The sequence below is a fragment of the Culex pipiens genome, chromosome 1 (assembly GCF_016801865.2).
Source record: "Culex pipiens pallens isolate TS chromosome 1, TS_CPP_V2, whole genome shotgun sequence".
Taxonomy (NCBI): domain Eukaryota; kingdom Metazoa; phylum Arthropoda; class Insecta; order Diptera; family Culicidae; genus Culex; species Culex pipiens.
This window is the reverse complement of record NC_068937.1, coordinates 46,006,617-46,024,545: the sequence shown is the minus strand read 5'-3', so window position 1 is coordinate 46,024,545 and position 17,929 is coordinate 46,006,617. Positions and strand designations below refer to the sequence as shown.

The 17,929-nt window shown below is 42.8% G+C and overlaps 1 protein-coding gene across 1 annotated transcript; it reads left to right on the top strand.

The window, feature by feature from the left end:
• Positions 1 to 2,063: 2,063 nt before the first annotated feature.
• On the top strand, positions 2,064 to 4,389 carry LOC120417041 (protein zwilch). Its single transcript, XM_039578990.2, has 3 exons — positions 2,064 to 3,325; positions 3,386 to 3,459; positions 3,516 to 4,389. Exons 1-3 carry the CDS (start codon positions 2,248 to 2,250, stop codon positions 4,287 to 4,289), a joined length of 1,926 nt encoding a protein of 641 aa, XP_039434924.1. The 5' UTR covers positions 2,064 to 2,247; the 3' UTR covers positions 4,290 to 4,389.
• The last annotated feature ends 13,540 nt before the right edge of the window (positions 4,390 to 17,929 follow it).

Below are 17,929 nucleotides of genomic sequence, written 5' to 3'. Positions count from 1 at the left end.
AAAATGAATTTGTTCACTGTGGCCACTAGGAATAAAGATCTCAACTTTGACGACCTGTATCCCCGGCATTTGACAGGTATTTTAGAGAACGTTTTTTAAAGAACGAACATCTCAAAATAAAAGGTACCAATCGAGGTACGAGAACTGTCAAACTGAGGTACCATCGAGCACAAGACAATGGATTTTACCTCCATTTGACAGTTCTCGTTCTTCGATTGGTACTTGGTTAGAGATGTCCGTTCTCTAATAAACTCCAGGTTCTCTGCTCTGGACGTAATATTTGACCAAACCCCTAATTCGCTAGAAATTTTTAAATCAAACAAAACTTTTATCTTACACTGAGCGAAACTCCCATAGCGTATCACAGTGTTTCACACATGATCTGGCACGATCCTACCCTTCTGAGGGTACGTACTGTACGCTCAAATATCAATCGCAAAACACTTGAATTTTAGGTGATTGGCTATGAATTACACTCAAACACCGATAGTTTGACACCAACTGTTGTCAAATGAACGGGATCACTTTTTAGTTTGATACTCTTTTTACATGGAGTTCACACACACTACCAAACGTTTGTTTTGATAGTGTGCGTGAGCGCCGTGTAAAAAGTGAAAGTTACAAACTTTTTAGTTTGACTTTGACCAACCAACAGGGTAAATATTACAAACTAAAAAAGTATCAAACGAAAAAGTGACCTACCACCGGGGGTTGAGTGTAATACACTGAAAATATGCCACACTTTTTATTCAAGTGCCCAAACACTTGAATGATTGAATAAAGTCACATCGTAGATCTAATTGGTTTGTGTTTCAACATCAATCCAAACCACTATCAAATGCAAGTGTTTGGGCGGTTGACTTTTTGGTATTTTTTAACATGTTATTTTCATTCGGGTGGCTCAAGCTTTTCAATTGTTTTGCTCATGAATTTGTCCCACCTTCTTGAACTATTCAAAGTGATGAGCAAAACACTTGAAAATGATCTTAAGATCTACCCAAAACAGGCACTATTCAAAGTCAACGTGATTATCCACATGAATTTAATGTGTTTCACTGATTGATTTTTGCGCGACTTACATCGAAGGCTAGAAGCGAGGCAAGAACCAATAGCACAAAAAACACTCCCGTCTTCAACTGGCCGGCCGGCGCAGTGGTAGCGTGCACGACTAGCAAGCGAGAACCTGTAAATCGCTTGCATGTACTTTTTTTTTCAACACCTTTAAAATTCAAGTGTTTGGCTATTGACATTATTTCATGGCCTATCACCGAAATTTCAAGTGTTTTGCGATTGATATTTGAGTGCTCTGTACAGCAGGGCCAGATCATGTGTAGAACCTCGTGTAGAACACTTCGTTGAGCAGTGTAAGTTTTGCTCAGTGTAGGTCTTTTTAAACGTCTTTTCCCGAGTCTATTCCCGTATACGCAGTATTACAGAATTTCTGCAGCCTGCAAAAGTATTTTTTTGCAATTCCGTCGTGAAACTACTTACTTTTCCTGTCATTCTTGAACGACGAAATAGCCTACTTTTCTGTACCAAAAATAACAGAATCGAATAGCAACACTTTTCAAAATAAATGCTGAAAAGTTCTACTTTTCAGCACTGAAATGGGTGCTGAAAAGTTGAACTTTTCAGCACTTGTTTCGAAAAGTAACACTTTTCAAAATTTTTTTGATTTAAACGATTTATTGTCAAAATACATGAAAATTCGACTTAAAATTTCACTCAATGGGTGTTTTCGAAATTGCAAAAAATGTTGTATGGAACTCGTTGCAAAACTTGATTTTTCAACACTCGTCGTATTTATCCAACTCGGTGAACCTCGTTGGATAAATGTACGACTCGTGCTGAAAAAATGCTCTTTTTGCAACTTGTTGCATAAACTACTATTTTTAAACGGATTTCCGTACTTATCTGCAACTCTCTCTTTTGCAAAAGTTTTGCAAGAGAGCAAAAAAAAGGAGACCGAAATTTACATGCATGAAGGTGAAAATTTTCTGCAATGGTTTCTCTCTGTTACTTTTTCAATCTGTGCCAAACCGGTCAGTTGACCTAATTGTTCCCTTATGTAAAATTCCTCTTCCTCACCTTCTCAACATACCGACCTTGCTCCTCTCAGGCGCGCAAATTCCAAACTTGACAGTTGACCGTTTCAAACAAAATCAAAAATTTCAAAAAACGGTTCGCAGTTTCGGATTGATTGAATTCTCGTCGTGAATAATCCGGGTTAGGTGTTGTGAACAAGCCATGCCCGCCGAAGTCTCGCCCGTCAGCAACCTCGCGAACGTGTACGCGTTCTTGCGCAACACGTACGAATCGACGGACTTCCTGCTGGCACCGGCCCCGACCTACGTCCACTCGCTGGCCGAGGTCGACTCGAAGATCGTGTTTGTGTACAAGTACGACGAGCTGCGGGGCAAGGCGATGCTGTCGGATGGGAACTATTTTAGTGCCAAGACCAGTCCGGATACGTCGGCGCCGGCGAAGGAGCTGGATTTGACGGGGTCTCCGCTGAAGGATGATGTTAAGCTGGAGGATTTGGATTTGTCCGATGACGGGGGGGAGGGGTTGGTTGTGCTGGAGAATGCTTGGCTGCAGAAGGAGGAGTGTTATGCGCCGATTACGGTCGAGCAGGCGCGGTCGATACTGCAAGAGGTGTTGAACAGCGTTGGGGGTGGGATTGCCGGGTGTGGACAGTTGTGGGCGCTGTGTGATGGGAAGGACATGGACGGGACGCTGCTGCTGCAGGTTGAGTTGAATGGAGGGGGTCGTGGGTTTGTGCGGGGAGCGGTGAAATTGCTGGGGTACTTTCCGGAGGATCAGCTGACCATGGCCAAGTTTCAGCGGATTCACGAATCGAGAGCGCCTGGGCTGGGGAAGGATTTGGAGTCGAGCATTGAATTGTGGTACAAGATTCAGTCCCACATCAGTATTAAGTTGCGCTGGATTACGCGGTCGGAACAGCCTTCGTTTTGCATCAACAAAAAGGCGGACATCATTTTGCGGCAGGCGATCCGGGTTAGTGAGACCCAATCCGTGGCCAAGTACTTCTGGAGTCAGCTGCACCTGCTCGAGACGATTAAGGAACGGATTTTGCAAATTCGGGCGGATCCGGCGAGGGGACCTTCGGCGATGGACGATGAGGGCTTTGCGGGGGCGTTGGACGTGGACGTGATCAAGGACAAGGTGCAGAAGATTTTGACCGAGTTTTACATCGTCGAGCCGAGCGCGGACTTTAAGCTGACCCAGATCGGGTCGATCGTGGAGCGGGTGAAGAACCGGACGGCGACCGACGTGACGGACCGGCTGTGGAGTGTGCTGAAATGTGAGTTGGAGTTTGGGCGTTAAATTTTGAAATAAATTTACCAACTCTTTTCCCTTCTAGATTGCTGCGGCTACGACGACTTGAAGGAGGTCCTGACGTACATTTTCAAAACGGCTTCCCGGAGCAACCTTGCCGTAAGAAAAACAAATTTCATTTCATTGCATGTTTCTTAAAAACATTCTTCTTACAGAACATCCCCAGCAACAGCAACCACCTGGCCGAGCTCATAAAATCCATCGCCCAGCGCCGTCTCGCCATCCCAATCCTCACCGGTTCCGAACCGCTCGAACTCCTGCTCGAAATCGGCCTCGAAAAGCTGCTCAAAGACTTCCAAATCATCTTCCACGAGAGCAAAATCTGCCACCTCGATCTAGCCAACGTGGGCAAACCGCCCTCAACCGGCTCCGGCGGCCCCAACGACTCCTCCGCCAACGCCCGCGCGTCCAGCATGCGTAAATCCATGTACGAAGCCGTCCCCGCGGGAACTTCCACCCTACTGTCCGGTGTGGGAACCGACGACGGCGGAGCCGTCCGCAACAGCTACTTCAACGCGGGCGAAGCGAACCTCAAAATCGGCAAGCTGACCCAGGTTCAGCTGCTCCTAGAACACCTGCTATCAATCGAGGCCCACCTCAAGCTGACCAGCATCTACCCGCAGGTGGCGGAAGAGTACTTTGCCCGGCCGGTCATCAGCTTCGAGGAAGTTCTTGCGCGCAAAACGGATCAACTTGAAATCCCGATTCTGAACAATAAGGTGATTGAGTTGGTGGAAAATTCGACGCCGTATATTCGGCGGGTCGCGATGACCACGCGGAGTAAGTTCCGGACGGTGCAGAGTACGTTTTACCAGAGCACGGAGCCGATTCTGCCGACGACGCAGTTTGCCCAGTTGAAGACCGGCGAAGGAGGGGAGGTGAAGAATGCGTACTGGTGCCTCGAGTACACGAAGGTGGCGAATAATTGAGGAGAGAAAGAGAGAGAGTTATTGTAAGTACCTTGTGTGTTTGAATGTTTTGTGTAAGATTTTTGAGAAATGGTTAAAATTAAACTTAAGATTTATGTTAGCAAAATTACCTGCCAAACTATAATTTCTTAGAATTGAAAGAATACCTTTTGAGAAATCTTAACTTCATTGATGACGTTTGAATGAATTTTGAAATGTCAATATAAAAATTCGACGGGTTTGTTCGAACGCGAATCAGTTCAATACGGAGCGTCGGATCGAGGTGCTCTTTGTTGCGTTGGGTTCGTATAAGTCCAAGGAAGGTTCTTACGCCAAAAAGTTACAACTTTGGCCACTCCGGAACCGATTCCGGAAAATCTGCCGATTGTATGGGAAATGTTACGTATAATCAAATTTTGATCACAGGAGGCTGACTAAGGAAAAGAGCTAATAACGTCAACAAACGAAAAAAGGCAAAACGAAGTTTGTCGGGTAAGGTTTGTTTTATTTAAATTGATTTAGAAACCCATTTTAAAATCCTTTACGGTCGATCAAAACGTCATTATACTCAGAAAAATAAGCTTTATCGTTGTGTACACTCAAACCCCGATGGTTTGACACCAACTGTTGTCAAACGAAGGGGGTCACTTTTTAGTCTGACACCCTTTTAACACCGAGATCACACGCACTACCAAACGTTTGTTTTGATAGTGTGCGTGAGCGTCGTGTAAAAAGTGACAGTTCGTCATTTTTAAGTTTGAATTTGACCAACCAACGGGGTACAAACTAAAAAAGTGTCAAACGAAAAAGTGACCAATCACCGGGGGTTGAATGTAGAATAATATTACAAATCCAGAGCATCATTTGCAAGGGGCGGTGCGACATTGTTCTTACGGCCTTTCGTCCCATTTAAACGAGTGTAATGAAAGGCCGTAAGAGCAATGTCGTACCGCCCTTTTCAAATGTTGCTTCAGAAATATAAGCTTCATTTTAGGACCCAACTACAGTAATTGTTCGGTAACTAGGATGAGAGGGGTGACGTCATCACTTTCTGGGTTATTTTATATTCTAAAAGTGCTCCCAATTAGGTTTTACTGCGTGACGTCACGAGCGCACACGCATACATATTTTCACTGAGACACACGGGCAAAAAATGTAAACAGTGCAGCCAAGCTGTCAAATTTCTAACCTAAAAATCGAGTCGGCGTAAACCCTATTAAGCTACTTCTCCAACAAAAAATGAGCAAAAGTTACTTCAGGGAAGTCTGTTGTTTAATAATGATGTTAAATAAAGTAACATAAACAAAATCTATGGCATCAGCAGTGCCTGGTTATATAGCTCTGTCAACCTGTCAAATAAAAGACTACAGAACCTCGTGACGAAAAAAAGAGCATCATGAAAAAGAAAAACGAGTCATAACAAAGCTTCCCCTCCAATGACAGCAGGGTGGTATAGACATTGGTAATTTCAAAAGAAGTTATATTTGTTTTTCTTAAAATGTAATGACGGAAATAATGTTTATTGAATATGGATGATCAAGTATCAATAAATGCAACGGGTTTTATCGTTTGTTATTATTTGATCATCTTTTTAGCTTTTATATTAAAACGGGAATTGAAAAATGATGCTGCTCAACGCATGGTTTGTACATGATGCTTTTTGAAATGTTGGCGTCTATTTTCTTCTTAGACGACATTCGTAGAAGTAGCAATTTCGCTGCAAAGTTCGAAGAACTTATAGTAGTAAATAAGGTCACCATGCTTCGAGTCGAGTTCGCTCAAAAGTGCTTGAAATTACCGGCGGTTCAAGCCAACTCCTTCAAGATACCTTTTAAGTCCTCAGCCTAAAGTTCGATTCGATTCGTCGAGTAACGGTATTTCTGGATACGCTGACGCTATATTAACCTTGATCTTCTCCTTCCCGCACATGATTTCACTGACACCTCTTTACAAACTCGTCTGCCGTGAAAGGCTTCATTTCCTTAGCAATTGACTCGCTCACTGCAAAACATGCCTTCACCGCGTTCTCAGATGTGGTATTGGCACGGTGGAATAACGCCTACTGTATGTTAAGAACGCTGAAAAGGTAAAACGTAAATAAATTACAATGCTTCTTTATACGGCGACTGACCTCTTTTTGTACTCTCTGAAATCCTTCCGGCTTTCCGATTTTTTTTTAGCGAAATTGTTCCTAGTGGCGTATTGAATTGTATTCTTTCAAATCAGAAACTGATTGCTTGCCAACAAGACATACCGGATTATTTTTGAACAATGTTACTTCCGGCGTTCAGCCATGACGCCGCATCCTACGATGGCAACATTCACACCGCTTCCGGCGAGCTCGAGGGTCTTTTTACACCGGCGTTGGCACAAACCACACTCTTCTTTCGCGGAATATCAGTTCTTCTTTCTTGCCGCCGCTCTTTTCGGCCGTGGGAAAACGCCAACCATCCCGTCGGGGACCGCTCGACATTTCCGCCAGCAAGAGTTCAATCTGCCAGAACGAAAAAGCCCTGCAGAATCGGCCACAGTCAGCAATAACGGATTCCACATTTTCTCCAACGGCAACTCACCCTTTCGGGGCCTTAGCGTCCAGTCGGCCGGGTTGCCGGCGATGCAGAACGGATCGGTGGAACGTGCGGTCGGTCCGACCGTCGATTCGAAAAGGAGGAGCAAATTTTTGCTGCGTCGCGTGGACGACGTGCTCACGCGGCTCGCGACAGCTGCGTCAGCTTGACAGTTTGAGGGCACGGAAAGTCAAATGACGCTATTTTAAGCTAACAAAAACAAATGCTGCAATAGCATTGGTGTCTACCCGTAGTTGCTACTCTGTTATTGACCAGGACCTCCAAGAGTTTCTCCGTGGACCACAGATGAAGAGTAGGAACCAATCATCACCACTTTCAAATGTCCCTATATCATGCTAGTCAATCACAGCGCCGGAGTGATGAAGACCGCTAAATCGGCTGCGTCTTCGACAAAGTATCATGTGAGATTTGAGGGGGTTAGTAAGATGGGTGTGAAGCCAAGATTCACCGTGGTAAGTGATGTGGCTGGTCAAATTTATTTATAGTCCTTAATTCTTCGTATGCTCTCAGATTCATCTTGAAAGCTTACCAATTAGGTTTTACAGCGTGACGTCACGAGCGCACACGCACACGCACACACATTTTTACTGAGACACACGGGCAAAAAATGTAAACAGTGCAGCCAAGCTGTCAAATTTCTAACCTAAAAACGTTACTTAATCCACCTTTTGGTGGTTGGTGCCTTCCTCGCATTCATACACCACACAGCCTCAAAAAAGTGTATAAATAACAATTCTTTTATCAAAATATCTGAGTCCGGCCTCAAAAAAAGTGAATTAAAAACACTAAAGTACTTATAACTTTTGATAGGGTTGTCAGATCTTCAATCTTTTGGGGTTATTGGAAAAGTCTTTTGATTATCTATCCAACGATGGGTCGCATGAAAGATCCGGACAACTTTTTCATCAACATATTTGAGATCCGGCCTCAAAAAAGTGTATAATTAACACTTAAGTGCTCATAACTTTTGATAGGGTTGTCAGATCTTCTATCTTTTGAACGCGTTGGAAAGGTCTTTCAAATACCTTTCTAACAATATATAGCATGATGGGTTTTCTTACAAAAACCACCCTTTTTTAGAATATTTCGTAATATTGAATGTTTGGCCCTTTTGAAATGTCAGTCTTGGTCTAAAAAATTTGCAAATATTTTTTTCGAAAAGATCGGAAAATTTCACGAATGTTTCATATTTTAACATTGAAAATCGGACCATTAGTTGCTGAGATATCGACATTAGAAAACGGTGTGTGGGACTTAGAAAACATCAATTTTCCTGTTTTTAAATCTTTGCATGGCAATATCTCAGCAACTAAGGGTCGTATCATTAAAGTTCAAAAATGCAAAATATAGAGAATTTTCTCAGCTTTTCAAAAATATTTTTTTCAAAGGTGGGCAAACATGTGCACTAATTTAAAAAAATGAAAAACTTCGACTATTTTCAAAAAAGTCACCTAAAAATGGATTTAACTTGAAAACGGTGCACTTTATCAAAATTTCACTAAAGTACTTTTTGATTGCAAATTTGATTTTACATCAAAAAATGAAGTTAAAAAATTTTTGCGACCAATTTTTCGATTTTTGAAAAAAATCAGTATTGATTCAAAAATTCATAACTCGCTCAAAGATTTTTTGCACAACCTGGAAATTTCTGAAAAGTTGGCATTTGATGTCCTCTAAAACGGGTTTATCCCTTATCCCCGAATCCCACTTTCCCGAATCACATATCCCCGAAAATCATTTCCCCGAAAATTCCACATCCCCGAAAGTGCCACTTCCCCGAAAATCATTTTCCCGAAAATTCCACATCCCCGAAAATCGTTTTCCCGAAAATTCCACATCCCCGAATGTCATTTACCTGAATGACCATATTACCGAACTGCCGTTTTCCCGAATTTACATATACCCGAATGGTTACTTCACCAAAAAATCAATTTTTCCGAATGATGACCTAAATATAAACTAAATTGTTATTTAGGGATTTTTTTTATAAAAGTATGACGTTAATATTAAATTCTCCTACGTGTTTTGTAAGATTAAAAAAAAAACAAAAAACCGTAGAAGGCCATTAATAAACCACACGGACACTTCAAGAGTGCGGGGTATTGAGATCATCCACGTTCCATAAAAAAAGATTTTTTTTTTTGTAGAGGCCATTTTCAGCAAAGGACAATTTTCCAAAACGGTATCTACGTGGTAAGGATAGAACAGCAACGATAGCTTTATGCGAAGACTCGATGCGCAGGATTCAGTTTGTTCTAGATTTTGTTTAACTGAACTAATTTGTCTTGAACAATTAAGTTTTATTTTTTTTACGTCCAATTCGAGTTCTGCGACCAACCCTTTTAATCTTATCTAAATAGTTGATTATTGAATTACAAAAAGCATTTTTTGAATATTTCATCACCGCCATTTTAGATTTAAAATTACTAAATCACTTTAAAGTAGTTTAGGAGCTATACTTAAGCTCGACAGCTGATTTTGGTTGCCAAGGTCCCGAGTAACAATTACAAATTTTTGCGGTAGTCGGGCCTGAACGTGTGTCAAACACGTTCTGACCTGAAATCCCTTTGGCCAGTTGTCGCACTTACATCAAGTTGAATATTCAAAATCCAAGTGAAGCTCGGAATTTTTTGAACGTTCAATAGAGTAATCTACGTTCGTTTGTATTGCGTGTACGTACACAAAAATTAAGTGAGGTTAAATTTTGTCAGCCAGCAAAATGAAATGGTGCACTAGTGTGCGTACGCGAAACGTCATGAAGCTCTATTGTGGACATGCTTTGTTCGTACCTGACGAATCGGAAGGCCTTCGTCAACCTTCGAGTCGCTCATTCCGGCATATTTGAAATTCCTTCCGGCGTCCCACAAGGCAGTCACCTAGGTCCTCTTATTTTTATTCTGTTTGTGAACGAAATCTGCGCGTTTACCAGCTCCAGTACGCTGATGTACGCTGACGACTTGAAGATGTTCCGCAAAGTAAAGAACAACGCCGATTGCTGTACACTGCAGTCGGACATCAACTCTCTTCTCAACTGGTGCGATTTGAATGGCATGAAGGTGCACGCGAAGAAGTGCAAGGTCGTCTCGTTCAGCCGTTCTAGGGATCCCTTGCGCTTCGAGTACACAGTGGAGCGTCGTGCTCTAGATCGTGTCACATCGATCAAGGATCTAGGCGTGACGGTAGATCGTAAAATGAGGTTCAATGAACACATTGCGCTGACAACTGCAAAGGCATTTGCCATGCTGGGTTTTCTGAAGCGCAACACCGCCCACTTTGACGACCCTTTCGCTCTGAAGGTGTTGTACGTCTCGCTGGTCAGGAGTGTGCTGGAGTATGCTGCGATAGTCTGGGCGCCTTATCACGTAACGCACTCTGCACGGCTTGAACGAGTACAACGTGCCTTTGTGAGGTTTGCTTTACGCAAGCTACCATGGACCAACCCGCAAATCCTGCCACCGTACGAGGAACGCTGCTTGCTGTTTAGGTTGCAATCTCTCGCCCAGCGTAGGATCCTGATGCAGCGCCTCTTCGTGTTCGACCTGCTACGAGGCAACATCGACTGCGACAGCATCCGCGGCAACGTACGCTTCAACGAACCGGCGCGCCAAGGACTCAGAAGTGAACGTCCTTTATTGTGGATTCCGAGGCATCTGTTTGACTACGGTTATTATAACCCGCTCGATGTTTGTCTCCGTAAATTCAACGAAGTCTGTACTTGTTTCGATTATGCTGTGACCAAATCTGTGTTTAAAATTAGAATTAGTTAGTGTTAAGATACAGCCTGAGCATTTCAGATGGAGGCGGTGAATAAATAAATACTTTATTGATCGCTACTTCCCCGAACCCGGTCAGGCGGGTATGGGGCAACGGCCATACCCGCCTGACCGGGTTCGGGGAAGTGGCGTTCGGGGAAATGGCCGTTCGGGATTATGGTCATTCGGGAAAATGATTTTCAGGGATGTGGAAAATTAGGGGAAGTGGCCATTCGGGAAAATGGTTTTTAGGGGAAGTCGCCATTCGGGGATGTGGCCGTTCGGGGAAATGGATCGTTCGGGGAAATGATTTTCGGGTAAATGACATTTCGGGAAAGTGTCTTTTCGGAGATGTGGCATTCGGGGAAATGTCTCTTTGGGAATGTGGGTTTCGGGGAAATGTCATAGATTCTTAAATAAAAAATCACCAACATTTTTTTTACCTTGTATCATTTTTTTTCAGTGTAGTCCATATCCACACCTACAACTTTGCCGAAGACACCAAATCGATCAAAAAATTTCTTCAAAAGATACAAATTTTTGATTTTCACATATCATTTTTGTATGGCCAGCTGCCAAATTTGTATGGAAAATTATATGGGCAAACTTATGATGCAAAATGGCTTCTTTGCGCAAACCGAAAGCACCAAAAGAGTTTCAGTCGCATTAAAAAAAAAATCGAATGACCGAAATCTCAGAGAATTGCTCATTTAAAAATGTTTAAAAATAACGCTGAATAGTTTAATTTATTTTACAGAAGCTTTCAAAAATATTGGTCTGCGAATCAGCGAACCGACGCCGGAAGGAGGTAACACGAATGATGGAAACACTGCAAAACGATTTTTTAGACGTGGAAGTAGGTAGTTCAACGTTTTTACAACATTTTGATGGCTCTGGTGTCGAAACTGCCAATAGATGTTGAAGTTTTCTCGGTTTACGTCGAAGAGACTAGAGTTCTTCTATCAAAAAAATGTTGGTTCTATCCTCTGACCCCTACCGTACACCGCATCCTGATCCACGGCCTATTAATAATCGAACGCTGCGAATTACCGATTGGAATGATGTCCGAAGAGGTGCAGGAGAGGAGCAATAAATCGGTGCGAGATTTTAGACTAGACCACGCTCGAAAGTTTAGTCGATTGGCGAACATTACAGACGTATTTAATCGACTGCAGCTAACCTCAGATCCTTTGATCTGTCTAAAGATCTTGATTTTGTTACGACCTACGAAAGCTTCCCTGAAGGCGTACAAAAACTTTTGATTGAGCAATAAATGCAATTAAAACAAACGTAATTTTATTATTCTTGGGAATTTTGACATGTGGCCGTGGCTATACGTAATTTGACGAGATCTACAACTTTGTCGAAGACACCAACTCGCTAGGAGGTCACTGGAAAAAGTTAGATTTTAGCGCCACCTATGCGGCCAAAATTGGAACTACATTTTAGCACCACAATGTAGCCCTGATTTTTCGGAGCAACTTTGCTCAAGACACCAAAGCTCTAGGACGAAACCCCAGAGCGCTATTAATTTTGTCCCGCTAGATTGCTACCTCGCCCCACTGTGCAATCGTACGTGCATTTCCCCTAGAATTTATCAATCTCCAAACATAAGCTTGATAAGTCGAGACAGGAGCTGCCGTTAGATGAAATACTATGATGATGACGTTCGATAATATCTTATTCGAAGGTACTGGGGTGCTATTCAATACATTCAACTTTGGTTCCATGGCTTTGCTATATTTCCTGCAATTTGGATCCCACTGAAAAATATCTAAAATACTATTTCGGTTGTGCCTGTTTCCTCACGGTGGACAGTTTGACAGTTTTCTTCTTTTTATTGATTGCTGGTAAAACAAACACTCTCACTACCACAAGAACGAACGCATGCACTTAAACATTTACTAACAATAATAAAGTAATGAATAATTTTACTTTTGGCCTCCAGATTGGGCTAGTTGCCATTTATTTTACATTTTTTTAGTAATTGATGAATTTTGACCAAATTTGTTCAATGATTCACGTCTGTTTGTCTGTGGTTGAACAATCGAAACATGATTTTAACAAGGATTTTAAAATGTTTTCAATATGCAGACATTTTAAGCAAAATAAGCGCTTCTCTAACACCACTGGAAGGGTCAAGTACCTAAAAATCGTAAAATCGACCACCAAAAATGTGCTTCCCAATAACGGATGTGAAGTTCAAGTACCTATCCGAAATGTTTGAAGGAAATCATCTTTAATTTTTCTTTGCCAATCCGACTTTCCGCGAATTACCACTTTATCAAAGCTGTTTCAATGTCAACAAACATCTTCAAAACGTCAACAGCTCCATCCTTCATGTAGTGTCGCACAACATATTCCTTTCTCATCAACTGTCTCCCACCGTGGACATCGACATAACCTTGAGCACAGTCCAAATCTAGCGTTTACTTCTTAACTGTAGCGAAGCCACGTGGTCGTCTGTCATAAGCAACATCTTTTCCATGAATATTGTGCAACCTTTTCATCTCTAATCTGGCGCGGCACCAGCGTAATATCAATCACCAACGCAATTTTTACTGGTTTGTACAGAATCGACCATTTCGGTGATCATGAAATCTAGAAACAAAAGACTATCAAATCAAATCGAAACTGGTAACAAAAGGAACCTTGTGGGGATGTGAGCAGCGCGGTACTTTCGATGGCTTGCCATTGAGTCGCACTCCATTGCTGGTTCTCCCGCTCCTGCAGTCGGAGTTGTTGTAGTTTGCCGGGATTCATGGAACAAACGCTTTTTTCAGTATAGACACGATTTAATTTCCACTACTCATTTTATTTAAAAAGTTTAGTTTAGTTTATTAAAACTAAAAAAAAGTGATCCCTCGCACGTGTTTAGGTTGTAGTTAGTTGGTGGGATCGCTGCCTAGGGGGTGGACATAATGGTTAATAGACTATTAACAAATTAAAATATTTGGTTAAAGTATCGACATTTCGTTAATTTATTGACGAGACCCCACCTTTTCATATTTACCGTATAAAAAAAACCTTGGTTTCCCACCCTAACTCTATAAACGTGTGTAAGAAAAAAATATATTTAGGACGTCATTTTTCATTGCTTTTGTTCCGTCGTGTTGATGTTGGAAGTTTTCGTTTTGTCGGTGTAGGAAAATACCCGGAAGGGACTTTGCGACGGAGAGATAAGTTTTCACCATTTTGACCAGCGACCGTGAACATCGGCGCAGTGCTGGAAAAGAACCGCTAGTGATAGCCGTACAACCGTGATTTCAATCCTAAGCCACCAGGACGAAAAAGGTGTCGTCCTGAGCTGCGAGGAATTCTATTCGGATGATGACGACGAAAACCAATCGCAATCCGGCCACTATGCTTGTTCCGGCTGTTCCGGCACCTCCCAGATCGCGTTGTAGCCGCAAGAATTTTGATCTGCCCAAAAGTATTCAGTCCCAGAAGAACCTGCTCCAACAGGCTGGTGTAAGGGTGCTTTTGTCGGATCAAGAGCACCGGCGGGATTGCCAGGAAATGGATGGATGCAACGGAAGCGGCGCAAGAGCAGTTGGTGTCAGCGCAACCGGTGCCGCCAAAGCCTTTCTTGAATCACCCAACCCGAACTAACCTCTACTTTTTCTAGCGTAACAGAAAACAAAGCGTGACTTCGGTCCGGAAACTTCAAAAATTTACGGAATTACGTCCGCCTTCGGAGAGCTACGTTCGAGAAAGACGGAGGCAACGTAGCGCTTAGCCAAAAGTATAGCTTATACTTTCGCACGAGTGCCGAGCGGCGATCGAGATATGGAGCAGCTGATTCTGTCGTGAGCATGACGATCCAAAAACTTCCGGAGTACGGATACGACTTCCGAGTGTCATCAAATGATGTACGATTACCGGGACCATAGTTGGTCACGATCGAGGGGTGAGACACAAGCTCTAATCAACGATAATTAATCGGTTAGTTGATTAACATTTACAGTTAGTTGATTAGCATTATTGCTAATCAATTAGCGCATCCCTCCTTTTAACTTTTACCTTGGGCTGACGAACAAACGTCAAAACATCAAACAAAACAAAAAAAAACTTCCCGGCTTGCGGCTGTTTTGTAAACGTATGCAACGAATGTGGCCTAACTGGTTCCGAAACCGATAAAACCACCTCCAGGACAATCACCGATTGGAGAGCTTACCCAGCGTAGACGTTTTCCTAACAACCCATATTTTTAGACAAGCCGGAACCAGTCAGGTTAGGTGCAAGTGGCTACCGAGAGCAGAGGAGGGAAGCCGATGAGAACATAGGTCGTTTCCGTCATCAGAACCGACTACCAAAAGAGGCAAAGGAAATTCTTTCCGGGAAGTTTCAACTCGCAACAAATCTTCCAACAGTCGAAGCCGTTGCCGCAGTATAGGGTGGAGAATAGGTTCGCGGTCAAGATCCTACCGGTGCGTAGCCGAATGGAATCGCAACGACGTCCTTACGGACAGGTTATTCGTGTCGTAATCGGAACAGCAAACCACGGCGCAGGTCCCGGAGTTAACCTCCAGGTTTCCCGACTGTCTTGTATCCCAGAATAGCTTGCATTCTGCTGAAGTCTTGCCACAGGGTTCAAAGATTTGTGGCATTTCGATTGAGTAAAATTAAAACTTAATTTAGAATATTTTCCCACGTTTATTAGAACCGAAAGTTTATTCGTTACGGTCGCATTAAGAATTTTCAAAATACATTTCTATTTTTCGTCGATTAAATCGTCCATCTCGGAGTCCTACTTGATGTCGGTGTCCACAACCCTGGACATCGGGAGAGGAAAACTAATTCGTCCGTTGGATGTTCGCCGGGAGAATGGACGAGGCCGTTAATGCTAGCGAGGAGGATTTGCCGGGAGTTGAATTTGAGAGTGACTTTTTGTCGGCACTTAAGTCGGGAGGAGATGAGGTTTGGCCGCGGCAGTAGCTGTTGCAGGAAGCTAACTTATTTTAACAGCTTAGGCTCCGATGAATCTAGCTGGTTCTGCTCTGCCAACGTGACAAAATCCGGTGGAGGAGGTCCCTTGCGGCCGTTAAGCACGTTTTTGTATTCGTTTTCTCGCGGCTTTCTTCACACGGATTGTACCGGTCTGGATTGACCAGCTTGCTTGCTTCCACTCCGGCCCCGTTTTTCTTTCTGGTTCTTGGAGCTTTTTCCTCCTTCTCCAGCTCTCGGCGTGCCTCTTCTCCTTTTTAAGCTTATCTTGCATTGCGCTGGGCCACGCTCAGCGGCTTGCCGTAATCCATGCTACGGCGGAGCCCGTAACCTGCCTGCACCGGATGAACCGCACTCGGGCATAGATTTTACAGATAATTGTGCGAAATAAATGTTTTTTTCTGATGCAGTTCTGTTTCCTCAGTCTAATGCAAAACACGTTTTCAAACTGTCAAAATGGCTCGTCTCCAGATGTCAAGGTAATTTGATGTGGGATAGGAATGAGATATCAGATCAGCGCTAATCAATTAGCTAATTGACCAAAATCAGCTCCAATTAATTAGTGTAAATATAATCGATTAACTGTGTCCTGCCCCTCGGTCACGATAATATTCAAGACCCGCACATTTTCCGGCCAAACAACCCGCACCTCACGTGACACGGTCTAAAGAATCGCGTGCTGTTGAAAAACATCGAAAATTCTCGCAACGTTGAGTTCCAGAACACGGCCCGGTACATGCCGGCGCCGTCTCGTCTGCCACTTTCCCAAGCAGTGTCTGGAAAAAACCCCAGACGCAACTTTACAATTGCGCCTACGATCGACGGAAGTACAGATCCAGCATCGCCAACAGGAGGCCACGTGACTTAGTATCAACATTCCCTGCTGGTGGCCAACTCTAATTAATCTTTGATATCGAAAACACCAAGCGGCTTCGATGGACACGAGCCGATGGATTGGTGATTCTTGATGAATTTTTCCAGCAAAATTGTCAATAAACTAAATAAAACAAAATTATTTTTTTATTTATTCGAAACAAATCGGATGAAAGATCTAACTCGATCGACCCCACATTCCTTATGCTTACTTGTGTGAATGTAAAAAATATTGTAAAGTAGTAAGTATGACTACGAGAAAAATGTGAAGTTGTGAACGTGATAGTGAAAAAGAATGCGAAAAGGTTAGTGTGATTAAAAAAAATGAGCGTGAAGTCAAAAATTCTGGTGAATTCGTGAAAGCGATTAAGAATGAGTTTGTGAATGATAGTGAAAACGCGAGAGTGCTTGTGAAATAGTAATCATGTTGAGGAGAAGAGTATAACTTCATGCTGTGAAGTCGTGAGTGTTTGCAAAGAAAAGTGTAAAAACGTTTTTGTGATTGGAAAGAATAGTATGAAGTCAAGATTGTGGTTGAGAAGAAAATGTGATTGGTGGGGGACTGTGAAGTCGTGACTATGAAAAAAAACTAACTTAATCCACCTATGTGGTTGGTGCCTTCCTCACTCTTTTCCAACAATGGGTGATATGTGATATGATGGGTTTGGACACAATTTTCGTCTGATTTCGTTAAGTTCCGGAATACAAAAAACACACATATCACTCAAGGGCTCATAAGTCGCATCTTAAGTGGTCATAGCTTGAGACAGGGTTGCTAGATCTTCAATGTTTTAGACACGTTGGAAAGGTCTTTTGATTACCTTACCAACGATGGGTTGGATGATGGATCCGGACATTGTTTACAGACATTTAAGTGAGATCCGGCTACAAAAAAGTACGTATATATCACTTAAGTGGTCAGAACTCGAGACAGGGTTGCCAGATCTTCAATGTTTTAGACTCGTTGGAAAGGTCTTTCGATTACCTAACTAACGATGGGTTGGATGGTGGATCCGGACATTGTTTACATACATTTAAGGGAGATCCGGCTACAAAAAAGTACATTAATGTCACTTAAGTGGTCGGAACTCGAGACAGGGTTGCCAGATATTCAATATTTTAGACTCGTTGGAAGGGTCTTTCGATTACCTAACCAACGATGTGTTGGATGGTGGATCCGGACATTAAATAAATGTCACTTAAGTGGTCATAGCTCAAGACAGGGTTGCCAGATCGTCAATGTTTTAGACTCGTTGGAAAGGTCTTTCGATTACCTTACTAACGATGGGTCGGATGATCTACCGATCATTGTTTACATGCATTTAAGTGAAATCCGGCTACAAAAAAGAACATAAATATCACTTAAGTGGTCAGAACTCGAGACAGGGTTGCCAGATCTGCAATGTTTTAGACTCGTTGGAAAGATCTTTCGATTACCTAACCAACGATGGGTCGGATGATGGATCCGGACATTGTTTACATACATTTAAGTGAGATCCGG

Bases quoted from the DNA above. Each gene is read 5' to 3' on its own strand.
- LOC120417041 (XM_039578990.2), top strand. From the start codon at position 2,248: ATGCCCGCCGAAGTCTCGCCCGTCAGCAACCTCGCGAACGTGTACGCG. The intron at 3,326-3,385 runs GTGAGTTGGAGT...TTTCCCTTCTAG, and splicing joins GCTGTGGAGTGTGCTGAAAT to ATTGCTGCGGCTACGACGAC. The intron at 3,460-3,515 runs GTAAGAAAAACA...TTCTTCTTACAG, and splicing joins CTTCCCGGAGCAACCTTGCC to AACATCCCCAGCAACAGCAA.